This window comes from Mastomys coucha, unplaced genomic scaffold, assembly GCF_008632895.1.
Source record: "Mastomys coucha isolate ucsf_1 unplaced genomic scaffold, UCSF_Mcou_1 pScaffold14, whole genome shotgun sequence".
NCBI classification, from domain to species: domain Eukaryota; kingdom Metazoa; phylum Chordata; class Mammalia; order Rodentia; family Muridae; genus Mastomys; species Mastomys coucha.
Window position 1 is genome coordinate 73,906,454 of NW_022196896.1, and position 16,216 is coordinate 73,922,669.

At 38.7% G+C, this 16,216-nt stretch overlaps 1 protein-coding gene across 3 annotated transcripts in view; it reads left to right on the forward strand.

Annotated features, from left to right (window-relative positions):
* The window catches only part of Pms1 (PMS1 homolog 1, mismatch repair system component), a 105,286-nt gene that overhangs the window by 73,315 nt on the left and 15,755 nt on the right, over positions 1-16,216 (forward strand). For all 3 annotated transcript variants that reach the window (XM_031367398.1, XM_031367396.1, XM_031367397.1), the window contains exons 6-9: positions 4,255-4,371; positions 11,796-11,918; positions 12,162-12,305; positions 12,470-13,329. In XM_031367398.1, coding sequence (XP_031223258.1) covers positions 4,255-4,371; positions 11,796-11,918; positions 12,162-12,305; positions 12,470-13,329 — 1,244 coding nt within the window. The remainder of the gene's footprint in view (positions 1-4,254; positions 4,372-11,795; positions 11,919-12,161; positions 12,306-12,469; positions 13,330-16,216) is intronic.

Sequence of the window (16,216 nt, forward strand, 5' to 3'; positions counted from 1 at the left end):
CTTCTCCTTACTGTGTTATAAGATATTTCCCTTTAAGTCTCCACTGTACCTGTATCAACAGCCACCACCAGCATTTCTTTGTCTTTTTGAAGCTTAATGCACATAGAGATTATATGTTATTCAGCTGTGCTGGTTTAATGAAGATGGTCCCCATTGGTTCACAGAGAGTGGGCACTGTTAGGAGGTGGGGTCTTGTTAGAGGAAGTATGTGGATGGTCTTTGGGTTGTAGAAGCCCAGGTTAGGCCCAGTGTCACTCTCTTTTCCTGTTGCCTGATAATGTAGATGTAGAAAACTCAGCTTCTTCTCCAGCACCATGTCTGTCTTCACTGACAAGGTTCCCACCATAAAGATAATGGACTAAACCTCCGAACCTCTAAGCCAGCTCCAATCAAATATTTCCCTTCATAAGAGTTGCAGTGATCCTGGTGTCTCTTCACAGTAGTAGAAACCCTGAGACATCAGCCTAGAGATACCATATGACCCAGCACTTAGGCCCTAGGTACTTGTCCAGGAAAGATGAAACATGTCCACACAAAAAAATTCAGTGTTTACAGCAGTATCATTCATAATGGTCCAAACTGGAAACAACCCAAGTAACCATACACTTATGAAAATATCATGAATATCCTCAGCCACTGGAAAAGGATAGGGCTGTACACCACTCATGAAATTTCAGAACATTGTGCTAGGTCTTAATAAAATACTCCATACTGTGTGATTCCATTCATATAACAATCGAGACATAGGCAATTTTATGAAGAGAGTAGTGGTTATGGAGAGATGAAAGGCCATTCCTGTTTGGAGTGATAATTTCTTCTAAAATTGGAGTACAAATGCTGCAAATCTGTAAGCACACTAACAAACTATAGCACAATAAAACTGCTTTACTTGAAGGAAGCAAAGGTTGCTTGTGATTTCCTTGAGGAACATGGCAAAGTCTGTACGTCAGCAGGTGCAGAGTAGAGCAGCTAGTGTTAGGAACCAAGCAGAAAGGTGCAGAGTAGGGCAGCTAGTGTTGGGAACCAAGCAGAAAGCTAATTGTAGCTCCAGCTTTTCCCAGAAAACTTCAATATATAATTCCTCAGAGCACTGGTTCTCAACCTTCCTAATGCAGTGACCCTTTAATACAGTTCCTCATAGTGTGGTGACCCCCAAACATAAAACTATGTTCATCACTACTTCATAATTGCAATTTTGCTACTGTTAGGAGTTGTAATGTAAATATCTGTGTTTTCCAAAGGTCTTAGAGTGCCCTTGAGAAAGGGACACGACCCACAGGTTGAGAAGCAATGCCTTAGTGGATCACCTGTGGAATCCAGTGCTGCCCTTGCTATGAGGCACTCAGCACTGAACAAGCTGAGTGCCTCATTTTTCTTTCGCCAGCAAACCTGTTCTAGTGATGTGCTATCTTGCTGAGCGGGATCCCTGACATTTCAGCTTCTCAGTCCAAAGCCTTTAAAGCCTCCACAATACCTTTCTTCAGCACTTGAAGTCACCACGTCATAGAACATTTCTTTCAAATCCTTTAGCTTGCTTCACTGTGTTTTTCCTCTTGCCGGTATGCCGGTTCTTTTATCTCAGGTTTCAGACCATAGCTTACACGGGAATTGCCTTTACAATAAATAAGTAAATGAATAAATGAGCAAACTAGAAGTGTAGTTCTTTTGTAAATGCTTTTCTGAGCTTGTATTCCACTGCACTTTCAAGAATGGAAAGTGACCATTACCGAAGCTAGTAGAGCCACAGTTCCCAGAGATCTAAGGGAACATTTTGTGAAGTAACTTTATTAATTTCTCATGCTCGCTGTCAAAGAGCTGGGAATCTCTGCCTTGGATAAATACTGTAACAGTGGTTTGCTTTTGTTTTTCTAACTTCAGATCTCACTAAATCACTCTTACAAAACCACCACGTCTGATCATGTGTTGTTCTTAGTTAAGTTTGTTCCAGTATTATATATAAGAAACAGTAAATGCGTCTTGCTGTGCTCGGCCCTTCAGAATTTTGCTCTTGAACATCTAACCTCATGTCCGGCCTACTCTCTGCCTTCATGCTTTTGTGTATACTATTCCATCACTCAGCAGTGTGCTGCCTGACTTCTTAAAATAAATTCATTTAAAGCTCCATAGGACATCACATGGCCTCAAATGGTAGTTATCAAAAAAAAAGCATTTGTTAGGCAAACACTTTACTGTTTGAAGGATTCTCTAACTCCTTAAATCCAAATAGGTTCCTAAATTACTGCTTTCTTTGACTAGAAAAAAAATGGTGGAATATGAAAAAATAGGTTTAGAGCCAAATAAAGGGGGAGAGAATGGAATTGGTTCCATCGCTGACTGTTTATTTAATACAGTTGGTTTCTTTGAGCTTTGGTTTACTCAAGATAATAGCTATCTGAAATGATTGTGAAAATATACCTTAGTTTATGGATCAGAGGTGCCTAGCAAGCAGTGAATTATTCCTTAGTTGTAACTGTCTGATGGTATAAGTAGAACTCTTGGAATGGGCACAGGTCCCCTCTTATACTCTCTCTCTCTCTCTCTCTTTTTTTTTTTTAAGATTTATTTATTTACTATATGTGAGTACACTATAGCTGTCTACAGACACTCCAGAAGAGGGCATCCGATCTTATTATGGATGGTTGTGAGTCACCTTGTGATTGCTGGGATTTTGAACTCAGGACCTTTGGAAGAACAGTCAGTGCTCTTAACCTACTGAGCCATCTCACCAGCCCCTTCCTTACACTCTTGAGTCATTTGTCCTACTGTGTGGTTGTTTTTTGAGATTCCAGAAGAGCAACATCCTTCCCTCCTGCTCTTACCGAGCATAATACCGGGCGCATGTCCTGGCCTCGCTAAGGACTCCTCTGACTGACTTGCTTTGGTGCACAGCTTGGTTCACTCATCCTCTCTTTCCCTTTCTCTTTTCCTCCCTGTCTTTGTATATCCCTACCCTGTGTGTTATAAACCTCTTCCTCCATTTTTTATAATTTTTAGAAAAAAAATATAAAATTCCCAAAGAATATACAGGTTTATTGAGTTGTAAAAGTCCTACATTGGATAGAGAAGCAAGATTTATTTACATGGTTTTAGTAGCCTGGTTTATTAAAAACTTTTTTTTTCTGATACTGGTTCTGTTTTTCTGGATGGTATAAACAAATGAAAGACTACCTCAGCTGGGCAACACAATGACACACACACACACTCACACACACACACACACACACACACACACACACACACACACACACACACACACACACACACACACGATGAATTTACATGCCTCAGGCTTCCACACTGACTTGCTGGTGTACCACCCCCCTGCCTCCAACAGTACACTCACTATCAGTCAGAGCTCCTGAGGGAGATGCATGAGACTGTTATTTGACCACTACCCAAATTACTGCAGTTTGGCCCTGATTGCACCTCTAGGACTATGGCCACTCTCCTGACTATTAAATACAGTGGTCACATCTTTGTTGCTCTTGCTGTCAAAGCCTCTTCTGTGCATGACACTGTCCGGTCTCTCCTCTTCACTCTCTGTGACCTCTCCTGTCCCCTCCCCCTCTTCTTGTCCCCAGGATGCTGATAATGTTTTCTCTTAAGTTCCTCAAATATTTTCATCAGCACATACAAGAGACTGGGTGAATATTCGTTAGATGGGTGAATGTTTTCTATACTGACAATTTCTTAAGTGTTTTCAACTCTAATTGGACACAGCAACCTTTGGTCTAGTCTCTTGATTGTGTCTCCTGATCTACCTATAATATGCAGTAGTAAAATGGATCTACTCACTATGCAGCATTTGTTTATGTGAGATTCAGTTAATTATAAGTTCTCTGTTTATTAAAAGTACCTGAAAACATCATTTTAAAGTACTTTTTTTTTTTTTTTAATTTTCACAATGGCTTAACTATTTACAGTAATCCTGTAGAATATCTGTCAGTTCTGGGAGGAGGAGGAGGAGAAACCTTAATTGTAAATATACTTTGAAGTATGGATTCTAAACGTTAGAGAGAGAATATTTTGTGAAATTGTAAGGAAAGGACTGGGTGTTGATCAGGTTCCACATTTCTGCATGTATCACATTCAAATGTAAAACCAGGATTTGTTCTTTTAGACCATAGCTCATGAGTTCCTTCTGAATGACACAGTAAACAGCGAGGATAAATGCTAAATATGTAAACGCTGTAAGTTTTTGAGTTTTCTAAATTTTAATTGTACTACCACACATCTGTGTTTTCTTGTCTCTAGGCAGTGATTTGGCAGAAAAGTAGAGTTCCAGATCACAGGACCGCTCTAATGTCGGTTCTGGGCACTGCTGTAATGGGAAACATGGAATCTGTTGAGCAGCACTGTGAAGAATCTCAGGTAAACTGCAGAATTCACCTTTCACCACTCTCACAGCGCTCACTGGTGGTGAGGTGGTGGTAAGAAGTGTTGTAAGCAAACAATGCAAAGCCGACCTTCCCCACCCCAGTTACCTTTTCATTTATGTTGGTTTTTTTGAAAATTAATTTTCAGTTTAGGATCTTCTCTTTACATTATAGAAAAAAAAAGAGTAGATCTTGCTTATCCTTTATTTGTCTTTCTGATTGTGAATATATGCTCATGTTGCTGTCTGTTGCTCTTTCAGCTTAGATAGTGCCATTTGGCTCTGTGTACTACCAGATGAGGCCACCTCACTTGCTCCTCCTTCATAATTTCATCAGCTGTGTGTGTGTGTGTGTGTGTGTGTGTGTGTGTGTACATATATACATATATACACACATACATTGTTCTGGGCATTGAACCTGGAGCCTAGTGTGTGCCACAGTCACTATTACACTGAATTATGTTCCAAGTCCTTCCCCCACCTCCACCCCATTTTTACTTTTCAGTCATGTCTTACTATGTTGCCCAGCATAGGTTTGAACTCTGTAGAACTTAGAGTTCTCCTCTCCAGTCCTTTTAGGATCTGGGGTTGTAGGCTTGGGCTGCCAGCCCTGGCTTTATTATATTTCATATATAGTTTTCTTTCTCAGGGCTTAGGGTCTAACCTAGCACCTCACATTAGTGGTGGGCCTTCTGCCACTGGGCTCTGTTCCCAGCCCTGTGGGCTTTTATTGTGTTTATGTGCTTATTTGTCTCCATCTTTGCTCTAAACATTAATTATAAGGACCCAATTAATTCTAAGCTTAGATGATATAATTACAATTATACAAAAATCAATGATAAAGGCTAGATGCAACACAATCCTGAAATGCAAACAATATTAGAAAACAATTTGACAACATGGCCTTTTAGCAAAACTGTAGTAGTAGTCTGTTACCTCCTAAGGCCTATGATTTCCCAGTCAAGGGCCCTTAAGCAGGTTTATAGAGCCAGGCATGAGTTTCCTCTGGTGGAACGGGCTTCAAATACAACCTGAACATGGTTGCTTGCCTCAATTCCAGTCCTAGCAGCATAACATTAGCGGCTGTGCCTTGCCTCCAAAGTTATTGTAGCTAGCAGTAATCACAGCTTGGTAAAACTGTTATTAATAATACCCCCCACCCCAACCTGTATAGCAACTCTGGTACCATGACAGCTGGACAATAGGGAACAAACTTGCAGCTCAGCTCCAACTTAATGTTTATGCCCTGTGACCATAATGTGCAATCCTTAGCAGTCTTTACAACTGAATTCATGTAGGCAGTCAGAAACAGTCCCCATAGTCTGTGTGCTCCAGGTGCCTCTGGGGCCTCTCTGACCAGTCACTGCTACAAAGGGATCCCAAAGCTGGTACTGTGATGTTGCTTTAATAATACATGACTTCTGGGAGAACATCACCCTTGTCCATGGAGGGCATCTCCTTTCAAAGGTTAGTTTTTAGATTATATATTTAGTAAGTTAATAGAATAGTTGGTTTCTGTATGGCTTTTTTATGTCTTCTTAGTATTGTTTGCCTACCTCTTCCCCCACTCATAATTTTTATAAGGATCATTTATGTTTCACTACTGTGCCAAGGACTTAACGCTTTCAATCTGGAGACACATTTTTTCTTAGCTATATAAGGTTTATAGTTTTATCTATTACCCCCCCTCTCTCACCCTCTCCTTCTCCCTCTCCCTCTCCTCTCTCTCTGTCTCTCTCATCCACCTTCTTATTTCTCACTGTTTCTATCTTCCTATGTCTTTTTTTGTACTTTACATAAAAAGGCAAGTTCAGCTTCCGAGAGTATTTTATTTAAATGCTATTTTATCGCTCCTTAGATTATGTGTGTGTGTATTCAAAAGCCTGAATCTTTCTTTTTTTTTTTGTTTTTGTTTTTGTTTTTTTGAGACAGGGTTTCTCTGTGTAGCCCTGGCTGTCCTGGAACTCACTCTGTAGACCTGGCTGGCCTCGAACTCAGAAATCCACCTCTCTGACTCCCAAGTGCTGGGATTAATGGCATACGCCACCGCTGCCCTGCAAGCCTGAATCTTTCTAAAGATAAAGTTTTGTTTTTAAAGTATTTGCTCCTTAAACAATTTTTATTTTATAGGAGACAAGTTTTATTTTGCTTAGAAGGTCTTGTTACTCTGAATCTCTGGTTCTCTCTCCCTGTTTCCTTTTTTTCCAGACTTCTGATTCTCTGTCTTTTTGCTCTAGGAAAAATTTAGTTGGGAATGTGTGTTTGTGCCTGCTGTTGACTCTCAGGTTCATGTTGAATAATCCTTACCTGCCTGTCTGCCTATCATCTGTTTATCCATCCATGTCCCTACCCATCCATCTATCTTCTATCCATCCATCTTCACCAGCTCCACCTGGGATCTTCCTTTCTCTTTTCCTGCCTTCCTTTATTTTAATTTCAAAGACCAAGTTAAGTTCATTGTAACTGACCTGTGATACATTGTATCTATATAGTTTCTTTAGGCAAGAGACCTTTTATTGCTGTTTGTCTGATCATGTTGAGCCTGCTGGCTCTCTAGTGTTATGATGCCTATGGTATATGAGTTGGAGTAGTCAGGGGAAATCTAAATTCTCCTTGGTTCCCTTATTTTCCTGAGACTTGGTTCTTTGTGCGTGTTTCTATTCTAGATACTCCAGACATCCTGATATGATCTGTAGGCTAACAGTGCTGGGTATCACTTGGAAGTTTGTTAGGATTAGTGTCAAAGGCCTGTTCTTAGGTCATCTGAGGCAGATCTATAGTTTTACCAAGTCCTTATACTCAGGCGTGGAAAGCAGTTGTCTAGACCTTTATTAGCTGTGATTGGATATATGACTGGGATTCTCATGACTCAGCCCTGCAGTGGGTAAGTTTTTTCACTCTGTTTTGAGACATTACCAGATTTTATTTTTTTAATTTGATTTTTTTTCTATTTGTTTGTTTGTTTTGATTTGTTTTCCCCTGGTTTTGGAGAAAGATTTATATAAAAACTTCTGGTAATCTCTCATAGACAACAGGAATTTTGCTTTGTCTTCATATGCTTATTTGTGCATGGAAGAATGTATAATACATGTGTTAACAATGTTCTAGTTCAACAACTGAAGAATGTCTGCTAACTTTGGAATGTCTGTAAGCAATCGCAGTCAGATCTCTCTGCTGTTCTTGTTTTGTGTCATGCTGTTGTGTTTCTGTTCCACCAGCCATCCGTCAACACACCATAATCTGGCTTGTATTCTTGACTTTTCTAATGTCAGAATTTCCATGAGTGTTTTCTCATTCTTGGTCAAAACGAGTCCTATTTTTCCCCCACTGCTACTGGCTATGACCTGTCTCTTTATTCTGTCCCCAGTACTTATCTTTTATTGTAAAGTTCGCTCACCATATTTCCCCTTTTGGACTGGAATGACAAGTGTGTTGGCCATTGAGAACGTTGGGTACAGAGTATCTATTTATCTCTTCCTTTTGTGATAAGGGTCTCTTTTGTATGTGTTTGGTTCTAGGACAAGTCTTTGTATGAGTGGTGATGCCACCTGAGCCCCTGGTTTCAAAAGTTTTGTTAGGTTGTCAGGTTGTCCTTCTTGACATCTGTTTTCTCTTTGATATTTTTAGCTCTACTCCAAGGTGAGAGAATGTCTTATTACCACCTGATTTTTATTCCTCAAACTGTATTTTTTCAGAACTTGGAATATATTTTCAGTTTTTTCTAAACTGTATTCATAGCTATCCCTGCTTGCTTACTTATGTTCTGATATAATTGATGCCATTTATTTGGTTTAAATTTCATGTTACCACACTTAATTTCAGAATCATTTCCAATGTTCTGTCATTTCTGTTTTTCTGACAGAAGAGTTTTATTCTTCACTATTTTATGCTTGAAACTTTAATTTACAAGATTAGGGATCATGTTTTGTTCCTGTTGTTCTTTCTTGTTCTCCATGCTTACACTCTGTCTTACAGTTCCGTGCCTATCTCTTCCCTAGTCCCTGTGTGAAGCCAGGTGTTTTGTTAGTCGTTCATGCCTCTCATCCTGCCAAGACTCCCAGCCTCCTCTCTAACTGCAGCTTGACCTAGCCTGGTCCTTGGTTTTGGAGTTGGCTTTATTCTTCCTGTGACCCTGGCAAGCAGCCATAGGCAGTGGTCACAATATGTAAGTCATTTTGTTTTCTTCCAGGGAGGTGTTATGTGAGTTCCATGTTCCAAGTGGAAAGACTGATCTCAATCCTCTGCTAGTTTTTAATTTCCCAGTGAGGCATCCTGTCTCCGATATTACCATGTAAGACCTCTTCCTCCAGCTGGCTCTCTCCATTATGTAGTTTACACATACAACTTTACCTTTGTCATTTGAAATTAAACGTTGGCTTTTATCACCCCTATATAGTTTGCATTTATGAGAAGGGTTTTCCACATGAACTTGTTCTACTATCTTGAGCAGAATATTTAAAAGACTACTTTAGTATTTATATGAATTTAGATATGTTTGTATGATATTATGGAGCTTTACTGGAAAAGGAAAAAGACAAGGGTTAGTAGATTAGTCAGGCTTACACTATTATAATTAAGGTAAAGTATATATTTGTCTGACAGACTATGACTCTCTAGTATGGTAGAGAATACAAAAGTTGCCAGTTGGACAGTGAGGTAAAAACTAGATAGCATAGCTTACAACATTTTAATGTGGTGAATTCATTTTTGTGATAGGTAGTTGATGCAAGAAATAACTACAACTTTGTTCTATTCGTATCAGTGGTGGGTAGCTATGGGAACTGGGGATGAGATCGAAATTACTCTGATTAACTACAGAGCAAAAGAGGCCTCAAGATGGAATTTAGGAAACCATGATCATCCTTAAAGGATAAAAATAAAGGAAAGAGCACAGACTTTCAGACTAAGAGGACAGAGGGAGAAGGAAGCCAGTTCATTTAGGAGGATGTTTCTTAAAGGGTTTGTTGTTGGTGTCAGGCCTGCATAGTCAGAAGAGAAAAGAAGGCTTCCATGAGTTATTGAGAGAGAAGCCTGTTGATTGGGTGTTTGCTGTTCCTTGAGGCATGGTCTCACTGCATTACCCCCGTCTGGCCTGACACTTACTGCATGGCTGTGAAGATGAGGGTGGTGTCAAAGCTCTGCCCTCTTGATTGTTGCATTAAAGGTGTGCCATACCATGCCTGGCGACAGATGCCAGTTTGTAAAGAAGACTGGAGAAGAGGAGCGAGATCTACTTGAGAAGCAGCTGGATGGATGGAATTTATTGTATTTGGGGGAATTTTTCTTTTTCTTTTTAGGTTGAGGTACAGAATCTCATACAGTCTTATCAGATTGTTTCCTTATTGAACTGATTTGTTTTTTTTTTTTGTTATTGTTCTTTTTCTATGAAGTAATCTGATATTTAATTTATATAGCATTATATGCACCGTAGCTGCTTGACTATCCCATGTCACTTTAACATGGTTTCTTAGTTTTTAAGATTGTCTTCAGTTTTAAAGCTCAGTGTCTAAAAGTCATAGTAGTTACACAGTTGTACTCAGAGTAGTGTCAAAGGACATCCCTGGCTCTGTGGTCCCTTTCATTTTAGGGCACAGAGGGTACAGGGGGCACAGGGGGCACTTTTCTTCTCTCTTTTCTCTCCTCATCTATGTATTTTCTTTAATCCAAACACCCAGTGAGTCGTCCAGAGGCTAAGCAGACTCTCCTGCTGCCCAGCAGGTGCTTGAAGAAGAGTCTCACGTTACATGGTAAACTATACAGCCGTTTATAAATGCTGTGAAGTTTTACAGTCAATTAAGTGGTATCATCTTGTAATGGATTATCCAGATTTATTAATTTATTTTTCCAAATTGGTACACATTGGCACTGTGACAGTAATGCACTTAGTGTTCTAAAATTGGTATTACATCTCCTTAAGCACTTACTTGCAAGAGCAGTGATAGCCGTAGACATAGGTGACAACCTACGGGTTGTGTTGTTACCTAGTGTCATGGTTACTGCTCAGCTATAAATAACACCTTGCTCCTTACCCTAAGCTTAATGTTTACCATTAGAGTTGCTCATCAAGTTTGACTTATTTCATATAAGGTTATATACCAGAATATACATACGTGTGTGTACACACACGCATGCACACACACAATGAATGCAGAGTGGGAGGAAGGGGACAATGAATGAAATTCTTAACAATTTTCTGTGCTATGTTAATTAGCTCAAGGTAGAAGCAAATACACACTCTGTCTTCTAATCTCTTAAATCGCTCTTTCCTTCTGATCAATTTTTTTCTATTATCTTTCAGTTTCTTCCATCTCTTGATCTATTTGTAGACTGGAGAAAAGTACAGTGTGTAAATAATCACACAAAAAAATTTGTAGTGAAGTTCTGTGAGCAATCATAGAGATAACATAGTATATTAACAGTATTTAGCCATGAAGGAATTAGAGTTAATTCAAAGTAAACATTTTTTTTAACACAGCAATGAAAACCCAGTACAGTTAGCTTCAAAAATATTAAGAACAAAGAAATGGCTGCTTTTTATGGGAAATAATAGTTGAAGAGAAAAAGACAAACAGCCAATAAGGGGGAGGGGTGAAATCATTGTATGAGGAAAGACATTTTAAAATAAAACAAGGTAAGGGTGTTTGTCCTGATAGTTAAAAATGTGAAGCTAGGGCCATTAATAAGATTATTTTTACTGGTTTAGTACTCTTAAGTAGTTACTCAACATTAATTCTCAAGGTGTGCTTACCAGCATGAATATGACCTCAAGTACAAGTCTCATGTGTTATTTTATATATTTTCTTTTTTTTATTTTATAGATTTATTTTATATAGTTATAATAAAAACATACATATGTGAAATCTGTGATAATTGGATAGATGATAGATAGATAGATAGATAGATAGATAGATAGATAGATAATATTACCAATTTGATAAAACAGTAAGAAATTAGTGCTAAATTCACAAGTATTTCTCCAACTCTAAGTGAATTTTTGAACTTCTGGAAATATTCCAACATGTCAGTTTACCTAATCTATCATAAACTCAAGTGATAAATAAATAACTCCTGGGCATAATAACACTTAAAATATCTAAAGAGATGATCTGGAACTTAATTTTATAAAAATATATAATAGAATAATTTGCATTTAATTTTATGTAAACAAAAGCCTCAACATTTTCACATTGTCTAAGTAAAATTTGTGAAAAATGAAGTTTTCTATTTTTTTATTTTTTATTTTTTTACGCTTAGGGGATGGGATGTGGGTTTTCTGGAGGGGAAATCGGGAATGGAGATAATATTTGAAATGTAAATAAATAAATTTTTTTGTATACTTTCTACTACACTGTATATAAGCAGACCTCGAGAACTTTATTGTTGATGTTACACCTTCTGTACTTGTGTATTATAATTGTAGATTTACCTAAGTGGATTCTTTCCAAAGCATGATGCAGACCACAATTCCACAAGTCTTTCAACCCCAGAGAGAAGTTTCATCTTTATTAATAGTCGACCTGTACACCAAAAAGATATACTAAAGGTAATCACTTCTAGAATGAAAAATACCCCTTGGATTAGGAATTTAATATATTTTAAATGAGTTTTGATTTTTCTAAAGTTTATTTTATGTGCATGGGTATTTGTCCTGCAAGTGTGTCTGTACCACATGCCTGGTGCCTTTGGAGGCCAGATGAGGGCATCAGATCCCCTGGAGCTGGAGTTCTTATTTAAAGCTGGCAATAACAAGATACTTCTGTCTTTTATTCATTGCATATATTTCTAGTTAATCCGACGCTATTATAATCTGAAGTGCCTAAGGGAATCTACCCGCTTGTATCCCATTTTCTTTCTGAAAATTGATGTTCCATCAGCTGAGGTGGATATAAATCTAACACCAGATAAAAGTCAAGTGTTATTACAGAATAAGGTAATCTTTTTCAAATAAAGTTCTATATGTAATTATGCTATAAACTTATGCAGTCCTAACTGTTCTCTTATTAAGATGGCTTGGTTTTTAAATTTTTTGTTATTATTTTGGATAGTGCCCTTTTTCACAGTATCCTTCCTAATACTTGTTCATTGTATTTTTAGGAATCTGTTTTAATTGCTCTTGAAAATCTCATGATGACCTGTTACGGACCACTACCCACTACAGAGTCTTATGAAAATAACAGAGTAAATGTTTCCTCAGCTAACATGGTTGTTAGTCAGACAGCAGAAACAGATGTGCTTTTTAATAAAATGGAATCATCTGGAAATAATTATCCAAATGCTGATACTCCGGCTATTCACTTCCAAAAGGATGAATCTAGAAAAAACACTGATCATCATTTAAATGAACAGATAAATATAGGCGATCATTGTAATGGTCATTTTAGTGGTGAATATTCTCACATTAATAAGGACACACTTCAGAATATCCCTATGAATAATTTACCATCAGAGGCTAATCAGAGTAAGCACAGTGAGTCTCATTCTGTAGGTTCTGTTGAACATATCCAAGGAGAAATTGGCAGGAGTGGTACAGGAGGGAGTGGGGGAGATGGGAGAGAAGCACTTCCTGAGAAAGCTCTGGAAATCTGTGCAGACGATTGGAGCAAAGGAAATGTGTGTAATTCGATGGGAGAGAATATCGAACCTGTGAAAATTTTAGTGCCACAAAAGAGCTTATCATGTAAAGTCACCAGTAGTCACCCAAGCCTTGAACCAGAGAATCTCAGTGATGGTCCTTGTAGCAGAACATCAAATGTAATCGATAACAGATCTGGACAGCTTACAGCCTATGACTTAATTAGCAATCGAGCAGTCAAGAAGCCCATGTCAGCCACTGCCCTGTTCATTCAAGACCGCCGCACTCAGCTCCTCTCAGAGAACCCCAGGACTGGTTTGGAGGATGCGACAGTACAAATTAAAGCACAATGGGAGACCCTGAGTGAAGAGGAAAAACACAAGTAGGTCTCCAGACGCGTGTGCCCAGGCGCGTGTGCCCAGATGTTCAGTTGCCCCCATCCTGTATGACCTACGGGTTCAAAGCTTTAGATATCTCACATTTAGAAGGAAACGGGAAATGCTTCTTAGCTTCACTGAAGTGTCCTTTTGGGTATCATTGTTTTCATTGTTGCTTTGGATCGGGGAGTATTATTTTTTATTTTTGTTTTGAAAGTGTTTGTTCTGTCTCCTTGGTTATTTGATAGAAGCCATTCCTGCTTTCATCTCAGTTTGAATCTCCACTTTCTTATTCTTTTAATTTATGTTAAAGAACTTCTCTGGAGCAGCATTTTTTTCAAGCTTTTGCATTAGAGCAGTTGAAGTGACGGTGTTTTTTATCGTTGTTTTTGGTTTTTGGTTTTCTTTTTTAATTTGACTGCTTCTCCCTGTTAAATTGGTCTCTAAAATGGCATGCACAGTACAAAAGATTGTGCTGGAGTTTCAGAACCAACTTAGTGTATTACTGCCTATATAGTCAGTATAACTTGGAGTATGTTAATGTTATTGGCAAGTTGTTAAGTTGTTGTTTATAAGTTGTGGGTGTTTGGAGTGTGAAAATAAGTGATTTGTTCTGATTAAAATAATACCTGTATCTTCAGATCTAAGTATATGTCCCAAAACAATCTAATGGGTATATATAGCTAGCTTCCACGTGTGGGAGCTTTTCCCTAGGGAGATATGAACAAACATGTACCCCTTCCTTGGAAGGCCCCAGAGCCAACAGAGTCCAGCTTGGGCAACCAGTACGTTTACTAGGCTTAACAAAAGAGCATGGTTGAGGGTTTACTTAACAGGACAATCAGTGATCCCAAATACGCTGTATGCCCCCAAAAGGCACGGCCAGCATAGCTGTACAAATAGTGATCCCTCAGTTAACCATCCGCCCTCTGTCTAGTTTAGCACCTCCATGATGCTGTACGCACTTACGTCAGAGTTGCACACAGCTTCCGGAAAAGTGAAGAAAGTAGATCTGGAACCTCCGTGAGAGTCCAGCGACCTTTCTACTCCTTCCTCTCATGAGGAATGTCCACAACCAGCAGGTTGGCTCTTGAGGCTCAGCTGCTCTAATAAAGATGATGGATGTCATGCTGGGTGGGTAGCACTCCACACAAGATTGTATATCAATCAATACAAAATATTGCATTTTGAATGACCTGGCCCACCAGAAAATGAAGGATAATATTAGACTTTCAGCCATTTATTATTATCTAATTATTTCAAAACTCTGTCAAATATCTGGGGAAATATTTAAATATAATCCATTCGTTACAAATGATACACATAATTAACTTTTTCATATCTTCATAAAATTCATTAATTCACTCTTGGAAATAAACTATTAACTTAAAATAGTAGAGTTGACTATTAACACCAGTAGCCTGATCATAAATTTCCTAAAAGTCTAAGCTTTATTAGAAAAATGCTTCTAAAACTAGCAAATATCAAATCTTATGCAGATGACAGCTTGTTTAAGGGAGGACGGAGATGATGTTGCTCTCCAAATATATATCAAGGTGCAATGTGGTAAACCCATTACCACATTTTGTCCCATCATCCATCTTGTGGATAGCTCTGTTTCGTAACTAGTTCCTCCTTCCCCTCATGATTCTGAGGCCAGTCTGAGGCATGATATCATCGACTTCAGAAATATGTGTATATGTATTCTTAAGAAATAAAGATATGCATTCATATTTTAGAAATAACCATAATACAACTGTCATAACTTTTAATTTTATGTGTATGGGTGCTTTTCTTGCCTGTATGTCTTTGTACCACATGCATGCCTAGTGCCTGTGGAAGCCAAAAGAGGGTATCAGAGCTCTCTGACTGGAGATATAAATAGAATTATGAACCTATCTATGGATGCTCATAGAATCGAGCCCAGGTCCTTTGGAAGAGCAGTTGGTGTTCTTAACTATGGAACCATCTCTCTAGTCCCTCCTAACTTTTTTAAGGACTGGACTTGGTACATGAAATAGCCAGTGTTCAAACTGCTAATTATTTTATCAGTGTCAGATTTTTAGAATCTTATCTTGAATTACTATACAAATAAGGCTCCCCCTATGACAGTTGTCTTAAGATTCACATAGACAATACAATTATTTCGTTTAAAGATAAGTGAATTCTTTGGTGCTCCATAAGTGTGTGTAACTCTTACATACTAAGTTCTGAGAACAGAAAGACAAGATGCTTCCTTCCAGCTTCCATGAACTGGGGGCAGTGCAGACTCAGGAGGCAAATGATTCCTTCAGCTCTGCAGCAGCACATTCTGTGACTGCCTTGGGGGGTTGGGGGGGGGTGGAAGCTAGTTAGCATTATCTTGCCTCATGAGTTCTAATTGTCAGATTATTAGTTCTGGTTAATACGGTTCATCTAAAGTTTTCTTTAGTAGTGTTCTGGAATCCATTTAGAGCAGGCCTCAGGAATGACACCTGAGACCAGCGGACAGTCATTCTCTGCTAGCTGTCAGTCAGTAAAGGTGTGCCATGGCCTCTCGCCGTTGTGAGGAGTAGTTGAGACAATGGCTGTTAGAGCTCAGGGCAGTGTCCAACATGCAGAGAGTGATTTCTCTGTTACCGTGATGAGGATTTTTAAGCTGTTTATGTTAGAAATGGCAGTTTTCATTTGCTCTAAGTCACTTAAGTTGACTTGGATGTCTGGCACAGAAATGTGCCAAGAAAGGACTGATCTCAGAATCAGACACACAGATGCTTTTTTATAAAACAAAATGTTTAGGTTTCAAGGCCAGAGCTCCTTAGACCGCGATCCACTGGATCAAATCCGTGCTTGTCTCCTCCAGCTTTTATTTTGAAGTTTCCAGTACTCCTCAATTCTGCAAAGAATAGATGC